General features: G+C 33.5%; 1 protein-coding gene across 1 annotated transcript; it reads left to right on the top strand.

Annotated features, from left to right (window-relative positions):
• Positions 1–5681: 5681 nt before the first annotated feature.
• On the top strand, positions 5682–12573 carry LOC111807244 (beta-glucosidase-like SFR2, chloroplastic). The gene is made up of 10 exons (XM_023692885.1): positions 5682–5884; positions 6238–6577; positions 6730–6868; positions 7152–7318; positions 8391–8612; positions 9063–9231; positions 9366–9599; positions 11650–11799; positions 11896–12025; positions 12237–12573. Exons 1-10 carry the CDS (start codon positions 5713–5715, stop codon positions 12431–12433), a joined length of 1920 nt encoding a protein of 639 aa, XP_023548653.1. The 5' UTR covers positions 5682–5712; the 3' UTR covers positions 12434–12573.
• The last annotated feature ends 1504 nt before the right edge of the window (positions 12574–14077 follow it).

The raw sequence follows: 14077 nt of genomic DNA, 5'->3' as shown, positions 1-14077 counted from the left end.
GGACTAGGGATTCCGCTGAAATACACAGTCGATGGACTAGGGATTCCGCTGAAATACACAGTTGATGGACTAGGGATTCCGCTGAAAGACACAGTTGATGGACCAGGGATTCAGCTGAAAGACACAGTCGATGGACCAGGGATTCAGCTGAAAGACACCGTCGATGGACCAGGGATTCAGCTGAAAGACACAGTCGATTGACCAGGGATTCCGCTGAAAGACACAGTCGATGGACCAGGGATTCCGCTAAAAGACACAGTCGATGGACCAGGGATTCAACTGAAAGACACAGTCGATGGACCAGGTGAATATTCTTGTCCTACCCTTTGTTGGTCTTAGGAATAGAAGAGTCTATGTGTTGACACCTGAGTAGAGGAGATGTAATAGCTCAAGCCCACAGCATATAGTCATTTTTTTTTTTTTTTCTCTAGTAGGTTCCCTCAAGGTTTTAAAACGCGTGTATTAAGGAGAGGTTTCCATATCTTGTAAATAATGTTTTGTTAAGGAGACGTTTATTAGGGAGAGGTATCCACACCCCTATCAAGAATGTTTTATTCTTCTTTTCAACTAACGTGGGATTGCACAGGAGAAGTGAGAGGTACGTGAATAAATCGATATCACATCTGAATAAGAGCGATCCCGATGATATAATAACTAAAGAAGGCCTATTCGAATGAGAACGATCTCAATGATAGAGTGATTAAGAAAAACCTATATCTATACCAATAAGGTGCTCGATAACTTAATCATAAGAGTTTTAAGGCTAAACGAGCAAACAACGTGACCATGTTGAAAATTAAGCTGTTTTAAAATCAATCTTATTCCTTTATAAACTTGGTCAAAGATATTAAGGGAGCGAAATCCGTGCCGACGTTGCTATTGGTCTCTAATTCAAAGATTTCCACAAATCTTTTGCCCCCAACATCCGGCTTTTTATCCGTTTAATATATTCGGCTTTAAATAAATATATTTTTTTAATTTAATATAATTAAATAAATAAAACAGAGGACCAAGTCAATAATAAATATAACTCCAAAAACAGAAGTCAATAATAAATATTTTTTTAAAATTTATAAATATTTTTTTTGGTATTTTTATTAATTTAATCCATTTTTATTTGCAATTCTTCATAGATTAGAAAAATGATATTTATTAACGATTTAAGATAAAAATTGTAATTTTTGCGTAAATTTAAGATAAAAATAATAAAATTGATATTTTGTTTTATAATATATATATATATATATATATATATATATTCAAATCCTATGCCAATTTATTGTATGTTATATTTATTGTGACGACTGCGTGTGTGTGTGTATATATATATATATATATAGAGGTTGAGTCGAGTTGGGTTGGATCCGAGAAATCTTTTGAACCAACTGATATCTCGAGATGGTTATATTAGTGACCCTAGCAATTCAGATAGAGTCCACAACCCAACTCAATCTAACATTATATTTTTCGTGTTGAATTGTCGGGTTATCATATTAATAATTAAAATATTATAAAACTTAAATATCAAACATTCACTCGTTCAATGCATCACTAACATCGATTACAAACGTAAATTATTCTTAATTTTCATAATAATCTTAAAAATGAACTTGTGGTCCGTTAACTCGTAACCCTATTTTCGAAATTTTAAATTTTTTAAAATTTTCAACCAAACTTAAACCGAAATAATAAAAATCCAACATAATCCATGTTTGGGTTGGGTAATCCAGATTGGTCGGATTTTCAAGTCATACGAACACTCCTATCAGTGTAGATACTGCTTCAAAGCTGCACAATCAAACTGGCTTGAGTTTCTATAAAGTCGACAATAGAAGCACTGTTCAAAGCACTCGACATGATATATTTGATCACATTTCAAGTAAAGATCGTGACTTATTCATCGTTACGTTAATACGAGCGTAAATTTAAATATAAAAAAAAAATGATATAGGGAATGTGAAAGTGGTTGTATTTTAAAGATTAATATGATATTTAAATGTTAATTAAATTAATGTTTGTTTAGGAGATTGCGCGAAGCCGCACTGTCACAAGTCACAGTCTTCGAAGGGCGAGGCTAAGTCAAAGTCAAATAAACACACAGCCGATTCTTGGCCTTGGCCTGCGCTCTAACATTTTTTTATTTATATACTTTTAAATATTTAATTCTACATTTCTTTATCATTTATTATTTAATTAATTTCAATTTTAGCTATATCGAAACATGTACGGGTTGACATCTTTGTAGGGGGTTAGCCAAAGAAGGTCAGTCGGACTCGGTTACGACCCTTGATCCGGTTCAGTTAGGTTATTCCATGCGATAATGTATGCATACTGGTATCCTCTTTAGCACCTGTTGCTACCTCTTTTTGTTTATATGTTCGAAGAAATCTACTAACCCGACCTTTCTTACCCTGAGTGATTAAATATTTTAGTTCAAACTTTCCTACTGTCCCACGAAAAGAGTAAGAGTACGACTACCTTTTTCTTTCCCGAAAAATCCGCTAACTAAAACAATAATAATTTTAGAACGGCATCTTTTGGATTGTGCACACAAGTAGCATTATTTAAACGTCTGCTCGTGCATCACAAACACAACATTGCAAATGAACTCACCTAAAGAAAATAAATAAAATAATAAATTATAAATTACAGTACTGTTATTTCGATGTTCGAGGTTCAAATTGTCGTAAAATTTGGTGTATTAATATTTTTCATTTTTTTTATTTGAGCTTAATTTGCAATATTTTAAAAGGTTGAAATTTTAATTTCAATTAATTTTTTTTTCACAAATAAATGAATTATCAACGTGGAATGTCAAACTATTAAATTATATATATATATATATATTATATTATATTAGAAATAAAATATATGTTTAGAATCTCAATCTTATAAAATAAAACAAAAATCTGATTTTGTAAATGGTGGGAATGCGAGCCAACCCAAACGACGCCGTTTCAAGTCGAGGTAAAAAATAGAGATGTTGGATGGGTTTTAAATTCTCTCCTTATTTTTACAATAATTATTAATTTTTTTTTCATTTTTATATGTAGTTTAAAAAATTATTAATTTTAAATAATCGTTTGAGTCGGTCATTTACTTTTCTAATATACTTTGAAATATTATAATAAACTTAATAGTAACGGGTGACGTAATATTATTAATTTTTTTTAAAAAAATTAGAAAAAAATATTATTATTAATTTGAGATGAAAACGGTTAATAATTTATTTAAAAAATACTCTTAAACCTTAAAAAAAAATATTTTAAAAAACAGTCGTGTTACATTTAATTATTAAAAAAACTTTAAAAATATGAAAAAAAAAACTTCAAAAATATCTTTTAACAGGATGAAGAGAAAAGGATATTTAAAAAAAAAAAAAAATTTAACATAAATATTAGACTAAATCAATAAACATATCTCCAACCTCAAAAAAATAAAAAAAAAATAAAAAAATAAAAAAATAATAATAATATATATATATAGTAAAATTTTAAAAGTTTCATAAAATTATTATTGTCAATATATTATTTTTAAAAATTTGTAAGTATTATTGAAACGAATAATCTTTTTTTATTTTTTCTAAAAAATATTTAAAGGTGTTTTTGAAGTTTTGTTTTTTTTTTTTTAAATAAAAAGTATTAATGGAACTTTTAATGATATTTTTTGAAAATTAAAATAATATTTTTTAAACGGTCTTGAAAGTTCAAGAACACTTGTTGAATAAAATATTAACCGTTTTGATTCCGTATTTTTTAAAAAATTTATTTTTAAAATAAAATACTATTTTTTTTTTTAATATTTTTGAAAATAAAATAAAAGAAAAAAAAACGAGATTGGATAAATGGAGAAAGGGAATAACAAATAATGAGAAGGGCAATCCACAAAAGGAAAGTGGAATTGATGGGTGAATGAGGGCATTTACGTAAATAGACAAATTGGTATTAAAAATAATTAAAAAAAAAAAACCAAATCAGGAAACCAATAATGTTGTAAATCAAGAAAAAGCGGAAAGCATTCAAAAAGCCTTGAAAGGGAAATGGCATCCGACGAATCGTACCCTTGGATTTCGCTTGCCGTCATGTCGTATCGCATTTCCCTGAGTTTATTTGGGCCTCTCTTAAATTGTTATGGGCTTTTTAAAACAGGCCCATTAAGCTAAGCCCAATGGACCAACCTCTTTCTGCGCTCTGAATACGGCCCGTGATCTGCCCGCGACTCCGAATTTAAATTCGGTACATTATTTAATAATTTTTAAAATATAACTTTATTTTATATATTATTCGACGTATTTTTATATTTTATTTTCAATAAATTGCTAAAATATAAAGTTTTTGAATAATACAAAATTTAAAGAACAAAAAAAGACAATCACACGAAATTCTAAATTAAAGGGCTAAATTTGTAATTTAACTAAATTGAAATGGCTCCATAAATTTAGCGTTTTATGTTTATTTGCATTGGACCATGAACGAGCGTGACTCAAGATTGTCGATATGAACTAATTTTTTTGAGGTTGGAGTCGGGAACTTCAAATTTACACGTTCAAAATTCAGGGGCTAAACTTGTAATTTAACTAAATTGATATGGCTCCATAAATTTAGCGTTTTATGTTTACCAACATTGGACTATGAACGAGCGTGACTCAAGATTGTCGATATGTACTAATTTTTTTGAGGTTGGAGTCGGGAACTTCAAATTTACACATTCAAAATTCAGGGGCTAAACTTGTAATTTAACTAAATTGATATGACTCCATAAATTTAGCGTTTTATGTTTGCCTGTATTGGACCATGAACGAGCGTGACTCAAGATTGTCGATATGAACTAATTTTTTCGAGGTTGGAGTCGGGAACTTCAAATTTACACATTCAAAATTCAGGGGCTAAACTTGTAATTTAACTAAATTGATATGACTCCATAAATTTAGCGTTTTATGTTTGCCTGTATTGGACCATGAACGAGCGTGACTCAAGATTGTCGATATGAACTAATTTTTTCGAGGTTGGAGTCGGAAACTTCAAATTTACACATTCAAAATTCAGGGGCTAAACTTGTAATTTAACTAAATTGATATGACTCCATAAATTTAGCGTTTTGTGTTTACCTGCATTGGACCATGAACGAGCATGACTCAAGATTGTCGATATGTAATAATTTTTTCGAGGTTGGAGTCCCGAACTTCAAATTTATACATTCAAAATTCATGGGCTAAATTTGTAATTTAGCTAAACTGATATAGCTCTATAAATTTAGCGTTTTATGTTTACCTGTATTGGACTATGAACTAGCGTGACTCAAGATTATCGATATGTACTATTTTTTCAAGGTTGGAGTTGAGAACTTTAAATTTACACGTTCAAAATTCAGGGGCTAAATTTGTAATTTAACTAAATTGATATGGCTCGGGTTTTATGAATATTTGCATTTGACCATGAACGAGCATGATATGTTGTTATTATGTACTAATTCTTTCGAAGTTAGTGTTCGAGGTTCAAATTTGCATACTCGAGAGCCGAGCGGACCGGACCGACCATCCATTGGGATGTGAGTGGATTTTGCCGGATAAAAAAATTGGCGCGTTTAAACCACGACTCGTTTTGGTAGTGACACGTGTATATACATGACAGAAGCCGCAGCATCCAACTTTCAGTTAGTCCATAAATTATCGCCATTGGTCCCTTCACATTCACGGCTCTCTGCTGCGTTCTCATGACGCTTGTGGCCCTCTTTGCTTCTGCGACTAAGCTAGCCGGCGTTTTGGTTACTATCACCGTCGCCGCCAATGCCTTCTCCTTCAATCGCTACCGGAGAAAGAATCTCCGCCCGTTCCGTTCCCCCATTGATGAGTCCTCTGATGTTCTCGCCGACTTCACATCTACCGGTATTTCTCTTCTCTTCCAATCGCAACGTCTCATTTCAATTCCGTACGAATTCTTTTGATTCTTCAATCAAAACCCCTAGAATTTGGTGTTTATTATGCGCTGTGCCGTGAATGGTGAGTGGACCTTCATTTCTGAGGCGTTTTCTTGTTTTATGGTGTTATTTTGATCTTTTAGCGGGAAAATATCTGTTGTTTGATTCTACTCCGACGCATATGATTTTCCAAGTGTTGCTTGCTGTTTATAGGATTGAGATTGAATATGTAATTAGAGTTGGCGCGCATGAATGTTCAATGTGGTTTTGTTCTTTTTCAATTTTGATTTACTGTTTCTGTCTGTTTGTACTTCTGTATAGAGGGCGAACGGGAGTTCTTCTTCGGCCTTGCGACAGCCCCTGCCCATGTTGAGGATCGCCTCAACGATGCTTGGCTTCAGTTTGCTGAAGAACAGCCCTGTGATACATCAGAACAGGGCATGCAGCCAGCAGTTGCCTTGATGGGATCTGCTGCTGGCGATGGTGGGTCTCAGAAGGCTGCAAATTTTGAAAAGGGAACTGATAAAGGCAAGCCTGTTAAGATAGCTATGGAAGCCATGATTAGAGGATTTAAAAAGTATGTTGGAGAAGAAGAAGAAGAGGTTGAGCCAAGTGATGAGTGCCATCATAACGTAGCTGCATGGCACAATGTCCCTCACCCGTAAGCCCAAATCCTTTAGCTTGATGTCTCGATGCTTGAAATCAACGTCATGGTTTAACATATCTTGCTAAATTACGATTGGTTATTGAGTAAATGCAAAACATTATTTATGGATTTCAAAATGATGAATGAGTTATTTGGGCTTGTTTCAGAGAAGAGAGACTTAGGTTTTGGTCTGATCCTGATACAGAGCTGCAACTGGCTAAAAATACTGGGAGCAGTGTGTTTCGAATGGGAATAGATTGGTCTAGAATCATGACTCAGGAACCAGTTAATGGGCTTAAAGCTGCTGTGAGTCCAATTTTAATTGTTACCCTAGCTACACTTTGATTTGCTCTCATCCCTTATATCGAGTCCAGATTCTGTGATACACAAATACTCTTTCATATCTTTGCTCGCATGCATTTATCATTACTTAGGGATAATACAATTAGTCAACGCTGAATAATTTTTGTGAGGCACATTAAATGACCTATTCTTTTTTCATAAATGATTTATGCACCAAAGAAAACATTTGGACAGTTTTTAATTGATATATCGTGGTTCAAGTCAGTTGCATGATGCTACCTTTCAGGTTAATTATGCAGCATTGGAGCGGTATAAATGGATCATCAACAAGGCTCGTTCATATGGCATGAAAGTGATGCTTACACTGTTTCATCATTCCCTTCCCCCATGGGCTGGGGATTATGGAGGGTGGAAGCTAGAAAAAACCGTTGATTATTTCTTGGAATTCACTAGGTTGGTAATCGTATTCCTTCTGGTGGTGCTTTTACTTGCCTTCTCTACTGTTAAGTGCCTGAAAGGGCTGTATGCGCAATGTATCATGTAGATGAATTTATGCTATATGTAGGACTAGAAATAAAAATATTATTCAACTATCTGAGTTTGACTGTACAATATGGTAGTTTGTTGCTAATTGGGTTTAGCTGTTTTTTACTCTTTTTTTTTTGTTTCTTCTAGTACCTCCTTTTTATGTGGGTAATAGTTTTCTTGAGATTTTTGTTGCATCTGCATATTTGTGTTTACCGAGTCCGAGGTAAGCTCTCTGAGATGAGGCCTGATGACTGTGACATCATGAATCTGACGGCCTCGGCTCCCAACCCAGTACGGGATGACTCGGATGGGGAGATGAGGGCTTCAAAAGGTTATAACCTTATAGGTAGTGAATTCAAGGAAATTAATCTCCCTTTTTTGATACAAGATAAGGGTGTTTTAGTTACACATTCAATGACAGTGGATTGTGAAAATGGTATTGGAACTCTGTCGTGAAAGGCAAACAAAATACATGTCCTTGCAATGCAGTTGGTTAGCATTTGTGAATGATGGTGGTTCCACTAAATTCTATCTTTAGGGCATGATTATGATTGGGATTGTGTTCCAATCCTAGGGCGTTGATGCCTTGTAGCTACTGGAAATGCTATGATGGGTTTTAGCTAATAGAAAAGTTACAATATGCCCTGTAGCTGCTGGAAATGCTGCTGACGAATATATCATTCTTTTGCAGTCTAAATTACTGTAAACATTTAGGCCTTTTTCCTTTGTTTCTAAGCAAATGGTCCGACAGTAGTGAACTGTATAAGTTTCAGTGATCTATTTCTATGATTCTTCTTTTGGAGATGCAAGGGAACACATTTGAAGCTACTTTAGGTGGCACCTTTTGAGAGATATGAATGTAATAAAATGCAGGCTTATGGAGTGAAGTTTCTGTTTATACTATCTGTTTGTTGACGGTACTTGTGTAGCTCAGCTATCACCCGTTGGTTCTTTTGTTTTGGTATTGGTTTCAATACTATTGGCTCCTATTTTGCAGGCTAGTAGTTGACAGCACATTGGATATGATAGATTATTGGGTGACGTTTAATGAGCCTCATGTCTTTTGTATGCTTACTTACTGTGCTGGTGCCTGGCCTGGAGGTCATCCTGATATGCTTGAAGTTGCCACCTCCGCACTGCCTACTGGTGTTTTTCAACAGGCTATGCATTGGATAGCCATTGCACACTTGAAGGCCTATGACTATATCCATGAAAAAAGGTCTGTTTCACTCATAAAAACAAACGAAAATGTGTAGAAATACTTTGAGCACCAATGTGTTCTCTAAATATCTCTAGAGACGCATGCTCACCTATGCACATATTTTCTGGTTACCTATATTTCACTCTAAGATGTCCAATTTTCGTAATTCGTTGCAATGGTGCAACACAGTTGGAAGAACTTCATTTAACCTCTGTTCTGTTTACTCATCGCAAATTATCAATGGCTTCCATGTACTTTTTTTTATTAATAAAACCACAAATACATTTAAAAATTGGCGATATTTGCTTGTGATCAGGAGGTTTTAACGGTCCTATCCGACTGCGAAAGTGGAGATTAGAGAAAGAGCTGTCTAATTGGAATTCATATTTCATTCTGTTTCTTTTCTATCTTCCATGTGTCCTCTCTCCCACATTTATTAATTGAAGTTCGTTTGTTTTACTATTTCAGTAACTCGTCAAGTGCCATTGTCGGAATCGCACACCATGTCTCTTTTATGCGGCCGTATGGTCTTTTTGATGTTCCTGCTGTTACGTTGGCAAACTCTTTGACACTTTTCCCATATGTGGATAGCATTTCAGACAAACTTGATTTCGTAGGCATAAACTATTACGGACAGGTTATTTATTTATTTATTTATATTTGATTATTATTAATATTGTTTTTATCATTTCTTCTCATATCAAGTTCACTTGTAGAGTAATGCTTTTATACTCATCCATGTATGTCTTGAGATTGCTTTCCATGAATCAGGAAGTGGTATCTGGGACTGGGCTTAAACTCGTAGATTCAGACGAGTATAGTGAATCTGGACGTGGGGTGTATCCTGATGGGTTATATCGCATGTTGCTTCGGTACCATGAAAGGTACAAACATTTAAATATACCATTTATAATTACTGAAAATGGGGTATCCGATGAAACAGATTTGATCCGTCGGCCATATTTGATTGAACATTTGCTTGCTGTACATGCTGCCATGATCAAGGTATTGTTTCTGAGTTCAGATTATTGTTATAAAAATTAGTTTATATTTCAGACTTAGCATATACTCCAACTCCATTTTCAAATTCCTTTGGTTGGTTCATGTAGAATTCTTTGTCTAACTTTCAGTGTTATAAATCATTCTTCATATTCCTTAGATTTCTCTTCCGTCTTTTGTGGTAGAATTTCTTCAATGTTGTCCAAGTATGGTAATACTTTCTTCTCCGAGGCCACCTGCTTCCATTGCGCCACTTTGATTGTCAGCCATGTGGTTTGAGTAGCCTGAATCAACGATCCAGTCATTCTTGTAATCGATATGCTCTCCTATCAGCGCCATAGCTCATCTTCTTCTATGCCACATAATAACTCTACATCCCATTCATTATCCATTTCCTTTTTGGAGGTTGTCATGTTGCTTTCGACGACCTTTTTCCTTGACCAACAATCCTTGGATATGTGGCCCTTCTTTCTGCAATTGCAGTAAATACCTTCAAATCTCTTCCTTTGAGAATTCTTATTGTCGTTCTTCTGAGCTCTCCAAGGTTGTGCAGTTCCTTGGTGAATTCTTTCATTATCACCATTTTTGTATTCACGTTTGGTAGACGGCTTATTGTTGCTCCGACTTTCATTTGTGTAGAGTGCTTCTTCACTCTTTAACGTGATGCCTCCCATTTGCTTAGCTATGGTTTCTTAGTTGGGTAACAAATTTTCAAACTCTACAAGTGATGGTTAAGCAGACCATTCTTGTACAACAACAACGAAGCTTCTATATTCTGGTCGCAATCCATGGATAATGATCCTCTTCATTCGAGTCGGATCTAGTTCAGTAATGTTCCGACAATCGACTTGACCCTATGGAAGTATTGAGCAATTGCCATGTCACGTTGTTAGATTGATAATAGCTCGTTCTCCAGAAGTTGTAGCCTTGTATCGTTCTTCTTTGAGAACAACATCACAAACGTGTCCCATACTTCCTTCGGTGTCTTGTCATCCCAACTTTTCTCTAACATCTCTTCTTCGATCGTTGTCTTCAAGGCAAACATTGCTTTGATTCTTCATTTGCGCAAGGTGCCATTGGGATCCTCCTCTGGCAGCGTAGTATAACTTCTGCCAACGACCTCCCAGAAGTCTTGTCCTTGTAGATAGAACATCATGCATGTTGCCCATGATTTGTAGTTGTTGTTGAGTTTCTTAATTCCTTCAACGATTTGGAAGTTTTTTCGACACAAAACTTGCAGAGTCACAAACTACTCACGACACGAAGAAACTCACCACTAATAATCTCAAGAAATCGTTTTTGATGTGGAAAATCAGACAGAGCTGCAACCACATAGTATATTAAGAATTTCAAGAGATCAAACAACCTATACCAACCTCACTCTAATACCAGATTGTTGAACAAAACTCTTTGTGGGAAATACTCGCACTCTTTGCACTTCTTTAAATCCAATTCTAGGTGAGAATTGTGACAAAAAAAACACCTCCTTTTTCTTCATCCATGCCAACCAAATTTGCTCAATCGATAGAAGACGTGGCCTTAAGTGTCATGGTTTAGCTTTGTAAAGTTTTATGTTGTCTTCTCTGAGATATTTGGACCGACTTGCGTGAAGAGATTTTCTTTATTTCTTTGTGGTGATGGTTCTTCCAAACCTTTTTTCAATGAGTTAACAGTTTTTTTAAAGCTGACGAGTTTTTTTAGAGGCTGCTTTATGATGAGTTTTAAAAAGGGTTTTGTTGGTTGGTGGTTGGTTGTTGGTTTTCTTTCAAAGATTTGAATTAGCTATCGATTTTCCATGTTTTGTGGAGGTCTTGTTCATAGTTTCACCATTCATATGCAAGCTCTCTGACTTTCACACTAAGTTTATGTGAAAGTTCTTAATTTTTTAATATTTATTTATTTTCATGGCTAATCTCTACTTTTTTGTATTTACTGTTTGTATTTGTTCTTTTTCACTCCCTTTGGGAGCTTGTATCCCTTGAACATTTATTCCCTTTCATGTCTCTTGTTCAAAATAATATATAATTTATTACCGGACTGCCTATTACCTTTGTAGGGTGTTCCTGTACTTGGTTATTTATTTTGGACCATCTCTGATAACTGGGAGTGGGCTGATGGTTATGGTCCTAAATTTGGACTTGTAGCAGTTGATCGTGCTAATGATCTCGCCCGAATACCACGTCAATCGTACCACCTATTCTCTAAAGTAGATGATATCCCTCTCCTTTGTTTCCCAATAAAAATCCCCCTCTCGTAAAATTGTTTCCTGATATTTAGAACACTTGGTGGTTATCATAAACAGATAGCAACCTCTGGTAAAGTTACCCGTGAAGATCGTATACAAGCATGGAATGATCTGCACAGAGCTGCCAAACAGAAGAAGACCCGGCCATTTTATCGGGCTGTTAATAAACATGGTTTGATGTATGCAGGTGAGTTCTAGGTAGTTCCGACTCTCCACAGTGGTATGATATTGTCCACTTTGAGCATAAGCTCTCATGGCTTTGCTTTTGGTTTTTTCAAAAGGCCTTGTACCGATGGAGATGTATTATTTGTTTATAAACTCATGATCATTCCTTCAATTAGCCAATGTGGAACTCCCTCCCAACGATCCTCAACAATTATGATTAATTTTTGCTGCAGGAGGCCTCGATGAGCCTATTCAGCGGCCTTACGCCAAAAGAGACTGGCGGTTTGGTCACTATGAGATGGAAGGCCTGCAGGATCCATTAAGTCGCTTATGCAGATCCTTTCTCTGGCCTCTCTCTGTTTTCAAAAAAAAGAAAAAGAAGACCACCAAGGATAAGACAAGGTTGCTTCTTAGACCTCTTGAATTCTAAACTCAACTCATTCTATGGTCTTTTCTCCTCATATCAGGTAATGTACTACAAGTCTATAAAACTAAACTTAATCAATGTAAAGTAAATTTCCAATAGTATACTTGCCTAATAATATCTAGATCTTATTCTTCTTTTATTAATTTATTGCAATTTACAAAAGGGACGTGTTATCCATGGTGTTTACAAAAGACGAGGTAAGAAATATTACACAGTCTACACCAATAGCTTGGTAAACAACATTGTTAAAAAGTTTTGTGGAAGTTTGTGTCTTTTATGCAAATATTCTTTGATTTCTTTCTTGAGAGTCATGATGAGGTTTTTCCATAGTAGGCTTTTGCGTTCTTAAAAAGGTGGTACGTTAAGGCCATATCCAAAAGATCCTTTACCTTTCTAGAAAATGTAAGATGTCATTCGAATATATTGAGAATCGTTTTCTTTTTTAATTAATTATGAACGACTCTGTTTATTGATGGAGATGTTATTGTTAGTGTGTAAAATATTTGGTGCTTCTAGAAAGTGAAACATTTATTGGAGGATTTGTTTTTAGGGTTTGGGTGTTATGAATATCATGTTTTATTTGTTGGGTAAAGGTTATTTTATTTTTCTTTAAGGACATTGTTGTTACAAACATACGATTCATGGGGAGGGTGGTGGATTTGAACCTCTTAATACGAGTTGAATTAGGCTTGGTTTAGCAAGGACATTCTTGTTTCTGTTTTTTTTTTTAAAACAATTTATGGCTATCAATACCGTTCATAAATTTTGAAGTTTGTATNTTTTTTTTTTTTTTTTTTTTTTTTTTTTTTTTTTTTTTTTTTTTTTTTTTTTTTTTTTTTGTCTAATAGATATATGAATCTATGGTATTTTTTTTTAAATTTATAGATCTATGGTATTTTTAAACAATTAACGGGTTCGATCCAAGATTAATGTGTTTTTGAAGTTTATTTTTTATTTTTTATTATTTTTTTATTTTTTTATTTTTTTATTTTAGTTTTAGTTTAAAGGTATTTTTTAGATTTTTTTTTAAAGTTATAATTGAAACTTTTGAAAGTTAAAAATGTATTTTTTTTAGTGGTTCATTGATATTTGTATTAATTTAGTGTAATTTTTATTATAAAAATAATTATACCTAAAAGATAAAATTATTGTGATAATTTAGTCTAATTGTTGTGATATTTAATATTTACGGACAACGTGCACAAAATTATGGAAGTAATTTTTATAAGAAAAACATAGACTACTCTTATTTGTATATATATTATTTAATACAAATATTTTATTTTAACAGTTAATAATTAATAGTATTTAACAAAATAAATATAAAATTACAATTTTATAAAATACAATCAATCAATATGCAATAAAAGTATAAATTAGTAGTTTTTTATTATAAAAATTTGTCAATACTTTAATGAAAATAAAAAATTATAAAATAATCAATTAATTATATTTACGAATTTTACTAAACTTTAAATATTTCTATACAAGACGTTATATTATATATCAATTTGAATATTTTATATAATTTTATTTACTAATTAAGACATATATTATCGATTAAGATGATAAATGTTCAAATTCATAAATGTTCAAATTCTCTCACCATCCCGTGTTTAAAATAAGATTTTGAAAAATTAAATAAAA

The sequence above is a fragment of the Cucurbita pepo genome, chromosome LG12 (genome assembly GCF_002806865.2).
Source record: "Cucurbita pepo subsp. pepo cultivar mu-cu-16 chromosome LG12, ASM280686v2, whole genome shotgun sequence".
In the NCBI taxonomy this organism is placed as follows: domain Eukaryota; kingdom Viridiplantae; phylum Streptophyta; class Magnoliopsida; order Cucurbitales; family Cucurbitaceae; genus Cucurbita; species Cucurbita pepo.
The sequence above is the reverse complement of the archived record's forward strand: the minus strand, read 5'-3'. Positions and strand labels throughout refer to the sequence as shown.